Genomic DNA, 13,087 nt, shown 5'->3' with positions numbered 1-13,087 from the left:
TTGTGCCCCTCCAACGCGGCAGGGCGAGGGTGAGTCAATGTGGGGTTGCGGGGTGCTGTCAAAGTCTTTAGGGCTGGACGTCCCTGCATCTTTCAACGACAACCCATTGAGGTGCCCGGCAGGACGTTAGTATCACGGCCGATAGCCCAGTGTCTCCATGATTCTGCCTGTTAGGACTGCTGCTCTCCTTAATATTGATCCTTCCTCCTCATCTTATATCCTCTTCCGGCCGAAGCAATGGATTTGCCGCCATTTTCTCCAATGCAGTCAGCACGATGCTGCATCTTTCCCGCTCATACCTATGTTTCCCGACTTTGCATTCATCGATGATGCCACGGCAGTGAGCACAAGGCGTGCACAAAACGAGGCGGTTGGAATCGGTTTGTCATGGTGTGCTGGAAACAGGAGCAGTTTGTCGCGAGTTGCCGAATTTGCCGTTTAGAAGGGTGATTTCGCCGCTTTCGCTTCCGAGCCCGTTGGTCAAAGCCGGCTTCTTTTGGTGCTTCGAGATGTTCGTCCGAATCAAAAACTCAACGGGTATCGGAAGCTTGTTAATTCAGTATCAGTGGAAGGAACTGCTTGGTAATAGGTTCCCATCCGCTCGGCTACAGGCTCATACCCCGTACCCGCACTCCCATGGATGATTCCCCATGGGGCAGCCAGCTCCTTCCTCAACGCTAAAAGAGACCGGCTTGTTTGACCGTGCCCCGGGACTGGGAACGGCCCCAGAAGAAGCGATGCCGAGGATGTCGAAGCACCCACTCGGCCTGCTTATTCCCGGCCAAGCTCTACCTCCCCTAAAATAATATTTCATATCGTCCCCTATTTATACTAGATGTTAGGAATCTTTTCCTTTCCTATTTCGTCATCGATCGAACCTGCCCCTATCATATGGGGCTGCCAACGACAGGCCCGCCGCTCCTTTTCAGCACTCATCTTATCGAAGTCTAACAGGTCATGGCCGTTGGCTCTTCTGACGAGAATGGTCGGTCCGGATCCGTTGCCAAGCCGGACCGACCATCGTCCCCGGGCCAAGAAGAGTTCGAGGTCGGCAGCCACACAGGAACGTCGATAAGCACCGATGAAGAAGCCGTCATCGTGGATGATGTACCCGGCCAGGGTGGGATAAGCCTATCACACCGTGAGAATGTACTCTCTCCTACTCAACCCACCCAGACGAGATCGCGGCGGAGCTCTTCCTTTGTTCGACCAAACAATCCTATCGTTCCAAGATCCCAACGGCGTGGCCTGTTTGGAAGATTCACCATAATTCCCGAAGTCGAGACACCACTAGAATACAAGAGAGGCACCAAATGGACCATCACAGCTGTCGTTGCTCTAGCTGCCGCTGGCGCCCCTATGGGTTCTGGTATATTTCTGCGTGAGTCTTGTTTCTTCCTCTTCCCTCTACACTGTGGAGGCTGACTGACAACGTGTAGCTGCCCTCCCTGACCTGGCAAAAGAGTTGAACGCAACCACCACAATTACTAATTTGACGGTGGCCATGTACATGCTTGCCATGTCCATCTTTCCTCTCTGGTGGTCGTCGTTCTCTGAAACCCTCGGCCGCCGGACAATTTACATCATTTCCTTCACCATGTTTGTCGTCTTCTCGGCACTCAGCGCCATCAGCGTCAATATTTCAATGTTGATCGTCATGAGAATCTTGGGAGGCGGTGCGTCAGCTTCTGTTCAGGCCGTCGGCGCCGGCACCATTGCCGATATCTGGGAACCGGCCGAGCGTGGGAGAGCTATGGGCCTCTTCTATCTCGGCCCTCTCATCGGCCCGCTGATTAGCCCCCTTACTGGCGGTAGCTTATCTGGAGCCTTTGGTTGGCGTTCGACGATGTGGTTCCTGACTATTTACGGTGGCGTCATGCTCCTCATGATTTTCTTCTGTCTGCCAGAAACACTTGCCAACAAGAAGCCGGCTACAGCCCCCATCAGCTCCCCCGATCCAACCGCCAACCCTCTGACCCGTGTCACCACGACAGCCAAATCGATCAAATCCGCCGCTTCAACCATCAAGCGCTTCCTTTGGGACCCCCTCACCGTCCTTGCTTACCTTCGCTATCCACCGGTGCTGATATCAGTCTATTCGGCCAGCGTGGCCTTTGGCTCTCTCTTCGTCCTCAACATCTCCATTCAATCAACTTATTCCACTCCACCCTACAATTTCACAAGCACCATCATCGGCTGCATGTATCTCGCTCCTTCCTTGGGGTACATCACCGCCTCCACCGTCGGCGGCCGCTGGCTCGACCACATAATGAAGCGCGAAGCACTTCGCGCCGGCCGCTTCGACGACAGCGTCAGCCCCCCCAAATTGATATACCTCCCTGAGGACCGTATGGGAGAGAACATGTGGCTTGCTGCTTCTCTATACCCGCTTTCTCTCATCGTGTACGGTTTCACTGCTAGTCAGGGGCTCAAGTACATTGCCGCCCCAGCCATCGCCACCTTTCTCTTTGGAGTAGGGAGTATGCTAGTCTTTGGTGCGGTAACGACAATGCTGACAGAGTTCATGCCCCAAAGAAGTTCGTCTGGGGTAGCGGTCAATAACTTTGTGAGAAACTTTGTCTCTTGCGTGGGAGCGATTCTTGCACAGCCGTTGATTGACGCCATGGGGAATCGGTGGTTGTGTCTGATGGTGGGGTTATTTGCGTGGATCACGGGGAATGGGGCGATTTTCTTGTTGAAGAGGAGGGGTGAGAAGTGGAGGAGGGAGATGGATGAGGCGCTGGGGAATGATGTAAAGGTGGTGCATCACGGGCAGCGGAGTAATGAGGAGTTGGGGCAGATGGATGGGGATATTAGGTTGGAGGAGATGTGTGACAAGGAGGATAAGCAGTGAGGAGACAAAGAATTGGAGTTAGAAAAAGGGGAAAGGGTTGGGGGGGCGGGGGAAAGGGTTGGGGGGGCGGGGGCGCGTGTATATTACTTATGACTATCAAATGACCGCACGACTTGTAGACGAGGCCCTGATACCTACCTGATACCTAACTTAGGAGACCTAGCTGAAACTTTTTGATGAATAATTATTAATAGATTACAACCTTTTGAGAGGTTTCAATACTTGTTCGTCCAAGACCAGATCGACATGAGATATATATCCAGTGGCAGAAACTAGATGAATGATTACACAATAAATTTACGATCTTAACAAGGGAAGATGCCTTTATGATACTGGATACAAGCCCCAAATCAATCCGCCGCGAACATGTCTATCATAGCCAGAAACCGGACAAGCACCACCCATCCCAAGAAGCACGAAAGATCAACAGTACAAGCCTTGGGGGGGGGAAAAAAGAAAAGAAACCATGAAATAGCTAATGGCCTATATGCAAAGGGGGGGTATCTGAAATATCTTTCCCTACTACGTACGCCGCCTTTACCCCTCCCTCCATGACTGACTTTAACTTTTTTCCTCCTTCAAAAATACCTCAAGAACCCATTGCCCACACCGCCAGTATGGCCTTGTAGAAAAACAAATCGAGAATGACAGTCAACCAACAAACACGCAGCAACTCCCACCTCTCTCTTCCCGCCCCACACGCCAAAGTCTTTTGCAACAAACAACAACAAAACAGAATCAAAGCTGTAAAAGAAAAAGAAAAAATCGTCAAAATCCGTACAAGGCATCATCATCTCATAACCCATCCCTCAGTCATTTCTCCTCCCATAACCGCTGCTGTACCCACCGCCGCCCATCTTCTCAATACTCCCCATCAACCCCCTCCCTTGCCCCGATCCGGGGCGGGGTAGTCCTCCAGTGCCGCTGCTCGAGCTCTTGGTCCTCTCATGCGGCCCAGCTACACTCCCGCTCCTCGCCAGTCCCATCTTTTGCGGGCCTCCTCCCGGAGCCCTCAATCCAGAAGCTCTGAACCCGCCTGGCCCGACGCTCATCCGGAAATTATTCCCCGTGGGAGGAGCATGATTCTCATCCGTGACCCCCAACCCAGTAGACCTACTGGGCGGCGGCATGCTCGATCTCACTCCCAGCCCGGTACCAGGCGTCTTTGCAGGTCCACCAAGCATGCTCTGCCTCCGATTCAGCGTCTTGCTCGGCGTAGGCGCAACAACTGGCGCTGGCTCAGGAGAAGGGGACTTGATCGTCCTAACAGGAGCAGGAGCATGCGCGGGCTCCGGATCCGGCTCCGGCTCCGGCGCAGGCGCCGGCGCAGGCGCAGCAGCAGCAAGGGTGGCCTGCATATTCATCATCTCCTCCGCCAGCTGCACCAGCTCCCCCTTTTCGACCCGCTCCCTCTCCAAAAGCAGCCTCAGCTCGGCATTGTCAGCCTGGACAGTCCTCAGGATAGCCTCCAACTTCTGGCTCTCGGCTTCCAGCTCACGGATATGAGCCGCATTCTGCGCGCGCTCCTCCTCCAGCTCGGCAATGCGGTGGTGGTTGAGGTTGTTGATCTGGTTCGCCCTCCCATGACGCAAGTCCTCATTCTCTCGCGTCAGTTCGTCCAGCTGAGCCTGCAGACCTTGGACTTTCTTCTCCCAGCGCGTCTCGTAGCTCTTTTTCAGGGCGGCAACCTTGTTCTCGTGCTTGGACTTGTAAAGCGCGTGGAGGTCCTTGGCTACTCGCTCGACGGCCAACTCGACCTCCTTGTTGGCGTTGATCGCCTGTCCAGGGGCGTTATGGCTCCCGGCTGCCTGACCAGCTCTCATACCCGCCATTTTCGACTCGGCGTCCTGGGCCATCATCTCTGCTGCCTCTCTTCTCTGCTCTGATTCGTGAAGTTTGAATTCCAACTCCTCTCTCTCGCGCTGGGTCATGACAATTTCTTCCTTGACTTGCCGCAGAACAACCTCCATCTCCCTTCCTCGGCGCTCCCAAGAGTCTTTCTCGGTAGTCAGGGACTCGTGCACATCCTGAATCTCACGAAGCTGCTCCATGCACTCCCCCACCCTCTTCTCCGCATCCCCCACCGCAGTCTTGAGATGCTGCACCTCAGCCTCCTTGCCAGAAAGGCTCGCCTTCAAACTCGAAATCTCCGACAAAAACCCCGACTTGAGCGACTCCAGCTCCCGAGGAGTAATAGTCGGAACGCTCCTCGGCGTCGGCGCCGGGGGGATATCAAAATCAAGCAGATTCGCAACCCCACTCCTCTGCGGCGTAGCACCCACCCCCCTCCCCGACGTCGACGACGACGACAGCGACGCCTGACCACCCCGTCTCGAAGGCATAGGCTGAGCTCCATAACTCCCAAACCGCAAATTCTCCGTAAAGTCCATCAGATTCGTCGAACCCCCACCGTCATACAACTGCTGCGCGCCCGACCGATCCGGGACCCCCGTCCCATTATTCGCCCTCCCCCCCCTCGGCGTCGGCCCCGACGACGTGGACATGGAAAACTTGGTCGGGCTGTCACTCCTCATGCCCATAACCGTCGCCTTTGGCACAGCGGAAAACGTGCTAAACGTGCTGGTCATGGTATCGTTCGCGCCAATGTCGTCATCGTCCATCGTCGTCTCGTCCTGCATGCCCATCCTCTCGTCCCCGTCTGCGTCCCTCCGTCTGTGACGGTTGTTGCTATCATCCATATCAACCTCACCGTCGTTGTGATCATCAGAGTTGATGTCGTCCTCAAAAATCTCAATCGCGTGCTTCACCCCCTCGTTCTCCAGCATGTTTTCCGGCCGGTGGGACGACGATCCCATGGAGCTGCCCAATCGCTGCTGCTGCTCGTCAGACCCGCGGCGTTCGTTGGACGGGCGTCGCGAGCTTTCGTTGGACGAGGACAACTGGCCGGGCTGGTTGACTCGGATGGGAAATCTCTTGATCGGTGCTTTTCTCGGGCTTTGCAGCGCCGGCGGCGGGGGCATGGAAGAAGAATTCCTTGGCGGAGGAGGCGACGTCAGATCTTCTGGCTGTTGACCACTACTAGTAGAATCGGCAGAAGTGGGCTGTGATGATGAGGCTGTACTTTGCTGTTGGTGTGCCGCCTGGACCTGCGCGTGCTGGTGCGACTGCAGAATCTTGAGCGGTGAAAGTTCGTTGCCCGACATGATGCGCGAGGTTGAACCAGGGCGAACCTTGGGCGGTGAGGGTCCACGCGGGGTAGGCGACCCGTCGCGGCTACGGTGGTGGTGGTGGTTGTTTCTGCTGCTCTGCTGCTCCTCGACGATGACGGCGCCGTTCTCGGTGCTATAACGGTCCGGCTGTGAGGTGGAGGAATCCCTCATCAAATAAGGTCGAGCTTCGTACGGTCCGCCGTGGTGCAGGCTGCCCGATGGCGTTGAGAAGTTGAGAGCCGCGCTCGGCGTCGGCGATAACGGCGCTGCCATGCTGCGGTCGACCACAGTGTGTACACGGACAAAAGCAAGTCAGTTACCCGCGTCAGGTTTGCTGCAGATAGGCAATCTGTCAGTAGAAATCGCAAGCAGAGAGCCCCGAAATCTAGCTAGCTAATCTTGTGCAAAAAGGGATTTGTCGGTGGTGGGATGTTGTTGTGATGCTGGTGGTACTTGCACCGAGTTATGGCGCTGATAGTGCTTCCAGTGGCCTGTCCCTCTGGGGGAAATTGCTTTGATTGCGACGGCACCTGGTCCTGGCCAGCCAATCATTTCGACTCAGGCCAGCGTTTGTGCCTGTTTATCCCTGTGGCCCAGCAACGGTTATGACACGTGACCTGCCCCTTACATGTGCGCGTCCCTTGCATGTGTCTCCACCCCCCTTAAACCCGCCGTTTCAACATTCATGCCTTGAATAGCCATCCAGATGTTTCGACAGATTGGAAGGACAGCCGCCCCAACAAAGCTTCGTCCAAGGGACTACACCTGAGGTTCAAGTGACTGTATACTAACCCCCTGAATATAAATGGGTCAGGATGTAGTAGTCATGACCGGCGTCGATTGGCGGCACATGAGACTCGCAGTCTATAAGAGGACCATGACAAACATCTACAAACACAACCTTGACATTTGATCGCGGTCTCTGTTAACCTACCACCCTACCCACCATCAATCATATCCCCTTAGTCTCACCGGCCGCAAACTAGACCGTGCCGCCGTGTTGCCGCCCCTGATGATGATGTCAACAACAGATCAAAACCAACCAAAACCACAGCACTTATCTCAAGACAAAATCAACTAACATAAAACCACGCCCCCTATTTCCTCTCCTGTCTTCTTCACATCCCGCATCTGTCAAAGGCAATCAAAAAAATTTTTTGGGTTGTTGTAAACTTTAAATCTCTCTTTTTTCTCATAAAGTCGTTACTCTGATAAAAACCTCAAGAACCAAAAAAACACAACAGAAAAAACAATCAAAAAAAAAAAAAAACATCCATCCCCCTTCCCACCAAAACCCCATCAACCATTTCCAGTCCATCAACCATTTCCAACGCGCGACGACATCAAAAAAAAAAACCATCCATCATTTGACATCATCATCAGTCAGCAGCAACATACACACAACAACAGCAACAACAACAACCCCTAACCCCCTCACGCCTTCCCCTATCCCATCCCCTTCCATCGTACCTCTCCCCCCACCCGCAACTTTTGTTTGAAGCAATTGAAAGAGAGAGAAAAAAGAGAATAATATTCGAGAGTCATTGGTCATAAGCGTCATGAGCTAGGAAAAATGAACAATGGTTAAGAGAGTAGAGAGAAAAAAAAGTCTGTTGAACCGCTTTCTCACTCATAGGCGACCGCTGCTGCAGCTGCTGCTTTCGCTCATCTGATCCCGCTAACCGCCTTTCCTTCTTCCATCATGTCCGGAACGCTCACCGACCAACTCGAACAATCATACAGAAGATGGGAAACAGTTTATAACGGCAACAAACAGATCCTATGCCACCACACCAGCCAAGTCAACCAGGACTTTCATCGCTGACCAATCAACCAGTGCGAGCACATCCCCTAATCGACATCCTCTGATATCCTCGGCTCTATGTCGAGTAATCGTCGCTGTTTGTCCCCCCACGAAACCCGACAGCAGCAGCCCCAGCCCTAGAGAAGCAGAAAAAAAGGACCAGTCCAGTTTTATCGTCACATTTCTTTGCCGCCTCCGCGCCTAGGATCATAAACAGGCGACGGTTCCGACAAAAACCTTCTTTGTTTTTTGGCGAGTGAGAAGAAAAAAATGTCATCCCGAACCCAAGGGATGAGAGAAGCTGCTCTCACCCCCCTGGCCCATCCTCTTTAGTGATTAGACCCGCCTAGCCAGCCCATGCAAAAAAATCCGTTAATTCATCAGCCATGTACAGCCATATCAGCAAGCATCCAACAAAGAGAATCGTCAGCTGTTTTGCTCGCCTGAGCAATCGTCCTTGAGAACCCGGGCCCTCCCAGGGAAAAAAAAGAGCCCTTCGTTGTTGGTCGTTCGTCTTGAGCGAGTACAAAAAAGCAAGATTTTGCACAGAAAACGAGCAAGGAGTGTGGGTGTATGTGTGTTTGGTGCGTCTGGTCTCTGCCTTCGCTTTTACAGAACTAGCTTGCCGTCTGGTTCTGCAAAGAGAGCTTGGACAGAAGTACCCGTCTCTCACTATCCGGTTCGTCTCGTGTTCAGACTCACAATGTCCCGCCAACGCCGCTAATGATGGTACTCGTCGCGAAAATCAAAATGCTATCGCCGTATTACCTCCGTCTTTGTGAAGGAATGGTAGAAGCAGGTTGCGCCATGGGGGGGTTGAAAGTGGGTGATGGCATCGACCCGCTGCCATCAAGCATCTTGCGTCTCTTCATGTCCATTGACATGCCGCCACCGCCGCTGCTCGGTCTGTCGTCATCGTCGTCTCTACCGCGCTTCAAAGATGTTGAGCCATTCAGCACTGGTGGTTGGGGCGCATAGCCGTTTGGCATCGAGTTCATGTCCGGCTGGCTGGCATAGACGTCACTGCCGTTGGTTCCGTTGGGAGCATTGCGGTCGCTGCTCATCACGCTATAGAGATTGCTTGACGGTTGACCGGGTGCGCGCGGTGGTGTGTGGTAACCTTGCTGGGCATAGTATGATTGCGGGGCAGCGGCGGTCCTAGGAGTCGCTCTTCCGGAACCAGCTTGGTGGGGAGAACCAGAGATCTCGGGAGACAGATGAGCGTGGTCGTTTGGTAACGAGGCCACTTGGGGGTTGCTGTAGTTGTACGAGTTGCGGTTTGCGTCATAGGCCCCGCTGTCGTGAGTGTACTCGGGGTCATGCTCGTGGTCGGCTTCCTCTTCCTGTCCAGAGGCAGGTTGGTTTTCGCCGTGCATCAGCCCATTCTGCGGCTTCGAGTCACCCTGCTCGTTTCCCTGGCCCGTGGCGCGACCGGCTGGGGGGGCCATTTCAGTTTTTACGTAGTTGGACTGGCCGTAGATGGATCTTTCCTGGGTGCTGGAGTTCGCAGAAGTGTACGAGGACTGTTGCGGGGGCGGTGCCTGGTACATTTGGCGCGAGCTGTCATATGGTTGGCTGACCGGGGGGTAATTCTGCATGCTTTGAAGGGTAGACCCGGGAGGCGTGGTCGCAGGTGTGTTGGGTAACGACCGGGCATTGTTGCTCAAAGTGGTGTCAATCGAGATCTGACTCGTCTGGCCGTTGTTCATGCTCTGCTGGCTCCATTGAAAGTTCTCAGAGGCACCCATAGGACCCATCACACTGGAAGCGCTGGTGGGAGGGGTGGGGAAGGGGTGCGCGCGATCAATCGAGGGGCGGCCCATGCTGGAATGCGATGGGAGAGGAGCTTGAGGACCGGGAAGGGACATCGAGTGATGGTGGTGCTGCGGCTGCTGCTGAATAGACGGCAGGCCATTTGGTGGTTGACCTGCGCGCAGACTATCCTGCTTCCGGCGCTCTGCCGTCGCGGTCAAAACCTGGTTGGCCCGACTTTGGTTCGCAGGGTGATAAAGCAGGGAGCTGATGTTGTGCACAAATAGGGGGTACAAAAGCTCGGTGATCTTCTCCTTGTTGGCAAACTCCAAAGCTCTGTCAAATGGGATCCTAAAGAACCATGTTAGCAGGTCACCTCACGCCACCAAGAGCGAGCCACACTCACCAGACACCCTTCAAATGCATGGGGCCAATCTTGACCACATGTCTGACCTTCTCGCTTTTCAAGATACCATCGCGTCTCCCACGTGTCATTCCTGCCACGTTCAACAACTTGGTACCATTGATCATGTGGTTGTCTGGGCGACAGAGTTAGCAAACAGAGGCGGTGCCATGGCTTGGACAATGGATTAACAAACCTTCTCTGCGGGCGACGCAGATGCCGCGAGCCTCGACCTGGAAGCACAGGCTGCCCTCATCTTCCCAAAGCGTTGCTGTCACGCGGGGTTTCATGCCCGGTGGCGCGACTTGGCCAGTCGTATCGAAGCCGGCCGTGTATGCGTTGTTGGGCATGCCTGGCTGGTTCACGCCGGGGAGAGGGAGGACTGGCTGACCACCACCCATCGGGTTTGACACCGAGGGCGGTCCTGTCTGCGGAGAGGCAAGGCCATTTCCGTAACCGTACTGACTTCCATAGGGAGCTGGGGGGTATTGAGGAGGACCTGGGTGTAACAGAGGTGGTTGTTGTTGGCCGTAGTGAGAAGTGACAGTCTGCGGGGGCGGCTGTTGGCCGGTAGACATGTGAGGTGCCGGTTGGTAGTACATCTCCGTTCCACTTTGCATCGCTGGGTAATGCTCGTATCCCGGATGTCCTTGACTCTGCGGGCCTGGTACAGAGTTACCCGGAAGCGTTGGGGAAAGCGTGCCTGGGGTCTTGGGGCCGTTGGAGGACGCAGCTGAGGTGAAGGACGACTGCGAACCAAGGTGGGAGCTTGCAGCAGATGATATCGAGCTTACCCGGGGTGACGAACCGCTCGAGGAATATGCCTGGGGAGGCTGCGGCAAAGGTAAAGATGGCAGTCTCTCGTTCACATACAACGGTCGCTGCTGATGATAGTACGGCACTTCGGTGGACGGACCCCGGGTATGCCCTTGTGAGATCGACGGGAGATCCAGCTTTTCGGTATTTCTCGAAGCTGGGTGAATCTGAGTTTGCGGTCACGTAACCGCCAGTCTCCACGATGGAGACTACTGTCGGGCCGAGGAGGGGGACAAGACGAGACAGTCAGGCTTTATAGCACGACAAGCTCTCTAGAGTGGCCCAATTGGGTAGCTGAGACAATGGTTAGCTCCAATTGACTTTCTCGGGCTCCTCCAAAAGAGACTGCGCGTCGAGTACTAGTCTCGGTAGGCGCCAGGAACGTTGGTATAGGTCGAACCTTTTTTTTTTCTCGGGTGCGTGGTTGCGATATGGGAATCCGCGATCACGATCAAACCAGCATAGCAAAATGCTGGACGCGGTAGCTGTTGGTTGGATTTGACAACAAGACCAGATCACTGGACAAGACCAAGGACGTGTTTGTGAGCGGACGCGAGGCAGTCGTCGAGGAAGTCGAGCTTCAGATGGAGGGAGAAAGCGGATCTCTGTGATGTCGGGCCTGGCTGGCTGTCCAATGCTTTGGTGGCGAGGGGCGGTCGAAGATACTTTATGCAGGCGGTGGTACCAGCAGGTGGGATGCAGAAGTAACAGCGGTAGATGAGAATTGCAGGTGATCTCGACCAACGTTTGAACTCAACGATAAAGACACGCGGTTGGGGTTGGGATAAGCTTTGGGTGTCCCTGATTGCGTTCTTTTTGGCCCTCTCGACAACGTTTTTGCGCTCTGTTCGTAGCTCGACCCTCCAGTTAAACCGGCAAGCAACTCGGGGTGTCGGGACTCAGCACAACTGCTCATGCAGGTTCGGTTAGCTCCAAAATCGGTAGGCGCACAACCAAAAAAAAAGTTGGGATGACCAAGGCAGCAAGACGCAGATGAGAGAGCAAAGCAAGAGGCAGAGCAAAGAAAAGGGATGGAGAATTTTTCAGGACGGCCAGCAAGCAAGCAGTAAAAAATAAAAAATAAAAAAATAAAAAAAATAAAAAGCGAGACAAATTGGGGCGGGGGACGGGGCCGTGGGCATGGGCATGGGCGTGGGCGTGGATAAGAGAAAAACTGTGCGTGTGCGGATCGGATCGTACCTGTTCCTCGCCTCTCAGACGTTCCTGCCTCTTTCAAAAGCCAAAAGAGAGAAAAAAAAATTTGGGGGAGGTCGGTGGAGCGGTGGTGAGGAGGAGGGAAGAGAAGGAGGAGGAAGGGATGCGGCCTGATTTAGGTGGTGGTGGTGAGAGGACGATCAGCTCTCTGTGGGCTTGCCGGGGTGTCTCCCCCCCCCCAGCAGAGAAAACAACTGAGCTCTCTCTTCTCTCTCTCGTCCAGCCTGGCCCGGTGTCCCGTTCCGCTCTCTCTGAGCTGTACGTACCGGTGTTGCCCTGGTCCGCTCGCTCGCCAGCCGACCATTCAAGAGGGGTATGGCCCAAAGACAGTACCGGAAAGGTCTTAGATTGGCAGAAAAAAAGGGCGAAAAGGCGAGCAAGGCCTGGAGCAGAGCACCAAAAACCAAATGCTGGGTGGTGGTGCCGGGTGGTGCTGGCAGGGACCTTCGCGAAAGGGCCCCAGCAAGTGTGCAAGGAGCAAGGGCAGCAAACCAGGGTAGCAGCAAGTGTCCTCCGCCGAGCACACAAGCGAGCAGGGGCCAACGGTGTTAGCTTCTCGTTTTCTTTCCAGGCTACCCGCTACGAGAACTCTGTTGTTTACTACGCCATCCTTCAGCTAAATGTCTTTCTACTTCTCTATCCTCCATCATTCACTACTCTCCATTGATATTGGTTTCCAACAACTGCTGAAGACACGAGAGACGAGAGTGATGAGGGAGAGAGGGAAAGGCAATGGGGAAGGCAAATGGGGATGGGGATGGAGGATGGGGCTAAGCTAGAGGAGGTTAGGGTGTGGTTTGTTGTCCGGGCCTGGCTCGACCAGGGAAAACAACTTCTGAGCGAATCTGACTGGAGACGGGAGGTTGGGATGTGGGCCGCGACCGGGATCATGGGGCGTGTGCGTAAGCGGCCGTGTTTAGTGGCCCGCGGTGGAACAGCAGCCCTCACCCAGGGAGGCGTGTGGGCAGTCCGTCCAGTCGAGAGCCCGGGTACACGTCTTCAACGTCGCACTGGCCATGAGCTACCAGTGGGGAGAAAAAAACAGAGAAGAGGGGGCGGGGGTGAGAAAACAC

General features: G+C 54.6%; 3 protein-coding genes across 3 annotated transcripts; 1 reads left to right on the top strand and 2 right to left on the bottom strand.

The window, feature by feature from the left end:
* Window positions 1-15: 15 nt before the first annotated feature.
* On the top strand, window positions 16-2,891 carry QC763_200910 (uncharacterized protein). Its single transcript, XM_062909128.1, has 2 exons — window positions 16-1,381; window positions 1,440-2,891. The coding sequence occupies exons 1-2, from the start codon at window positions 958-960 to the stop codon at window positions 2,852-2,854; spliced, it is 1,839 nt and encodes a 612-aa protein (XP_062767875.1). The 5' UTR covers window positions 16-957; the 3' UTR covers window positions 2,855-2,891.
* A 772-nt stretch (window positions 2,892-3,663) lies between these two features.
* Window positions 3,664-6,297, bottom strand: QC763_200900 (uncharacterized protein; the record flags this gene model as incomplete). The annotated part of the gene is made up of 1 exon (XM_062909127.1): window positions 3,664-6,297. The coding sequence occupies one exon, from the start codon at window positions 6,295-6,297 to the stop codon at window positions 3,664-3,666; it is 2,634 nt and encodes an 877-aa protein (XP_062767874.1).
* A 1,899-nt stretch (window positions 6,298-8,196) lies between these two features.
* ASM1 (Cell pattern formation-associated protein asm-1) lies at window positions 8,197-12,686 on the bottom strand. Its single transcript, XM_062909126.1, has 7 exons — window positions 12,669-12,686; window positions 12,000-12,614; window positions 11,200-11,707; window positions 10,180-11,093; window positions 9,987-10,119; window positions 8,562-9,931; window positions 8,197-8,342 (listed from the first exon to the last, which is right to left on the bottom strand). The coding sequence occupies exons 4-6, from the start codon at window positions 10,601-10,603 to the stop codon at window positions 8,593-8,595; spliced, it is 1,896 nt and encodes a 631-aa protein (XP_062767873.1). The 5' UTR covers window positions 10,604-11,093; window positions 11,200-11,707; window positions 12,000-12,614; window positions 12,669-12,686; the 3' UTR covers window positions 8,197-8,342; window positions 8,562-8,592.
* Window positions 12,687-13,087: the final 401 nt, after the last annotated feature.

The sequence above is a fragment of the Podospora pseudopauciseta genome (genome assembly GCF_035222475.1).
Source record: "Podospora pseudopauciseta strain CBS 411.78 chromosome 2 map unlocalized CBS411.78m_2, whole genome shotgun sequence".
Classification (NCBI taxonomy): domain Eukaryota; kingdom Fungi; phylum Ascomycota; class Sordariomycetes; order Sordariales; family Podosporaceae; genus Podospora; species Podospora pseudopauciseta.
This window is presented reverse-complemented; position numbering and strand designations above follow the sequence as displayed.

Bases quoted from the DNA above. Each gene is read 5' to 3' on its own strand.
- ASM1 (XM_062909126.1), bottom strand. From the start codon at position 10,603: ATGCAAAGTGGAACGGAGATGTACTACCAACCGGCACCTCACATGTCT. The intron at 10,120-10,179 runs GTTTGTTAATCC...TCTGTCGCCCAG, and splicing joins CTGCGTCGCCCGCAGAGAAG to ACAACCACATGATCAATGGT. The intron at 9,932-9,986 runs GTGAGTGTGGCT...ATGGTTCTTTAG, and splicing joins ATGCATTTGAAGGGTGTCTG to GATCCCATTTGACAGAGCTT.
- QC763_200910 (XM_062909128.1), top strand. From the start codon at position 958: ATGGCCGTTGGCTCTTCTGACGAGAATGGTCGGTCCGGATCCGTTGCC. The intron at 1,382-1,439 runs GTGAGTCTTGTT...GACAACGTGTAG, and splicing joins GGGTTCTGGTATATTTCTGC to CTGCCCTCCCTGACCTGGCA.